Source organism: Otolemur garnettii, unplaced genomic scaffold (assembly GCF_000181295.1).
Source record: "Otolemur garnettii isolate 467f Iridium unplaced genomic scaffold, OtoGar3 scaffold00055, whole genome shotgun sequence".
NCBI lineage: Eukaryota > Metazoa > Chordata > Mammalia > Primates > Galagidae > Otolemur > Otolemur garnettii.
In genome coordinates, this window is record NW_003852450.1 from 5519657 (window position 1) to 5522325 (window position 2669).

The 2669-nt window shown below is 46.3% G+C and overlaps 1 protein-coding gene across 1 annotated transcript in view; it reads right to left on the bottom strand.

Moving 5' to 3' along the window:
• ATP2B4 (ATPase plasma membrane Ca2+ transporting 4) overlaps positions 1 to 2669 on the bottom strand; it is a 107080-nt gene that overhangs the window by 31027 nt on the left and 73384 nt on the right. The window contains exons 7-8 of the mRNA XM_003792250.2: positions 1902 to 1937; positions 228 to 389 (exon numbers count right to left, since the gene is read on the bottom strand). Of these exons, the coding sequence (XP_003792298.1) occupies positions 228 to 389; positions 1902 to 1937 (198 nt within the window). The remainder of the gene's footprint in view (positions 1 to 227; positions 390 to 1901; positions 1938 to 2669) is intronic.

Here is a 2669-nt window from a genome sequence, read left to right on the forward strand (position 1 = left end):
TGAAAGAGGCCTCAAGGCCTTTAACCCTTGCACAGAGAGCAAATTTCTCTCTGTAGGGAGTGGCCAAATGGTGGCAGAGATAGGGACATAGTTACCTAAACCCAACTAGTCACTCTGAAATTTAAGCTTCTTTTTGCCAGTCCTGGTTGGTGTGGAAAGAAGGGGATCAAAGTAGTGAGAATCCAGAAGGATACTGATAAACAACAACTAGGCTCTACCCTACTCACCAGCTTTCCCAATCTGAACAGCCAGGCGAGTCAGCTTGCCCTGCAGCACCGACTTCTCTTTTTTAGGCACCTTGGATACCTTCTTGTCCTTCTCCTCACTGTCGATTCCCTCTTGGCTGTTGAGTGGCTGGATTTCCAGGGCCACTCCATCCTGGGTCTTTGCTAGGGTGTGCACAGAAATAGGAAAGGTGAGCAGGAAAGGTGTTAGCAGAGTGGCAGGCAGGTAGAAACCAAATTATCCTTCTGTCTTCCTGGAATACACCTGGGGCCCCTTGACACCAGTTCCTACCATTCCCCCCCATACCAAACACGGAACTTACCTTCAACCCTCTATTGGGGTCTTTGAAACAATATTCTAACAAATGAAGATGAAACAAGGGTGCTTTTAGTGGCAGCTTCCTGGCATCACTTCAGAGCCCGAAGCCAGGTTTATTCCAGCAAAGGGATTAATCAAGTCAGTAAAGGCTATTACCAACAACCCTCCTTCCTAAAATTCTGTGCTTAAAATAATGAATCTTTACTGCAGAAAGGGGTGGAAAGAAAAGGTTGCAGATGTTTCTAGAGCATAAGCCTGCTCTATTAAATAGCTTCTCTCTCTCTCTCAACGATCAGGAAAGACACATAGACCCCCAGACCCAGGATTATTTTCCAGTGCCTCTTATCAGTTGAAGGACAGGGGAAGGAAAACCCCCTTTATCCTTGCCTGACAAAGGTAGGGAAGTATAGAGTGGGATTTGGGGTTAAGCTTTTTGGCAGAGAGGGATGAAGCGATGTGAGGGACCTTCCCTGGAATAAGAGAAAGCAGAGGTCAAGACAAACATAAAAATCCCTTTTGTTTTTAAAAGAGTTAAAAAGACCTAAAGTTAAAGAACTGTTTCTGTTTGGCCCCAGTTCTCTGATGTGATAACTTCATTTCTAAAGATTATTACGATGTGGGTTAGTTACAAAGGGAAAAAAACTCTAGGATTTGTCCCAAGAGAGTAGTTCTTGTTGGTCTCCAACTTTACCCCTGCAGAGTTCAGTCCCTTGCTTAGGATGCTCTTCCTGAGAGCTTGTCTCTGCTGTGAGACTCACAAACAAGACAGAGACGAGATGCAAACACAGCCACCAAAAAGGAGAAACACACATCAGATCAGGAGGAAGAAAACATTGTGGAGAGAACAAAGAAAAGAGGTGGGGAGACAGGTCCAGACAAAGGGCTATCTCCACGCAGCCCTGAGAAGACCACCAGAGAAGCAAGCCAGACCAGAAGAGGACATGGATGAGGAAGCTAGCAAGAGGAGGGTGCAGGGACTGCCCACCCCAACCCCTCCACCTTAAGGACCCAGAAACTGATGACTGCTGGTGTTTAAACTCATCTGAGGGCAATGAAACAAAGAGTTCAGCCCCCTGGGAAGAGTAGAGCAATCCTACACATCCCCCAAGAGAAACCTTGACATGAGATTCTATGAGCCAACGGCAGAGGGTGCTGTTGTCCCATTTTAGATTGGGATTGGCAACTTGAGCCCACCCCCACCCCCCACAAATCTCTGCACCTTCCTCAGGATGAGGGATCTAAGACACAGCAGCAGATAACAGATTGATGGAACGGAAAAGGGAGAAGGCAGATGGCCTGGAAAGGTCTGGTTGAGCGTGGGCAGGTAGAGATGGTAAATGAGTGGGTGGAAAGGTTACCTTTGTTGCGATTTTCAGAGACTCCTTGTTTTTTACCTGTTTGAACAAGAAAGAAAAAAGTGGGGTGGAAACCCAAAATGACTATTAAGAAAGAGATCAGATATCCAATTTCTTGGTCCTGCTCAGAGCCCAGAAGGGCCACAGCAAAGGGGCTGGGTTGCAGGGAAGGGAAATGTAAAGGAAGCTCACGTCTCTGCTTCCCATTCATTCTTGCTAGAGGCTCTAATGAATCTTTGGGATATTGACCAAAACACTCAAGTAGGTGAGTGCACACTCACCCCTGAGCTGCTTTCTCTTGGAGCATGATTGCTGCTGGGAGGGTGCTCCCAGCCTGAGTCACATTGCTTGGAACAATGGGATGGGGATTAGAAAGCAAGAGACTGGAACTGTTTCTGCGCAATGGCAAAGGCCCTGAAGGTGTCTCCATGTAGCTCCAGGCAAGCTTCCTCCTTATCCTTTTTCATGAATTGTCCTCCACTAAACAGCCCAAGATGATCCTCTAGACAAGTGGTAGAAATCCTTCTCTCCCCCAGGGGAAGAAGGAATGCTTAGGGAAAGGTATAAATTTGGTTTTAGTATCTTTTCCTCTTTCTCCTGTTATTCCTTTCTTCAGGAACAAGTGAATGGCAAAGACTGGACTAACTTCAAGGTAGACATTACCTGTCCGTTCCCACTCTCCTAGCTGTGTCTCTTTTGCACTGAGAACCCACAGTTTCATCAGGAATCCATTTTATTCTTCTGGCCAATTATCCCTTAGTCTTTTCTTTT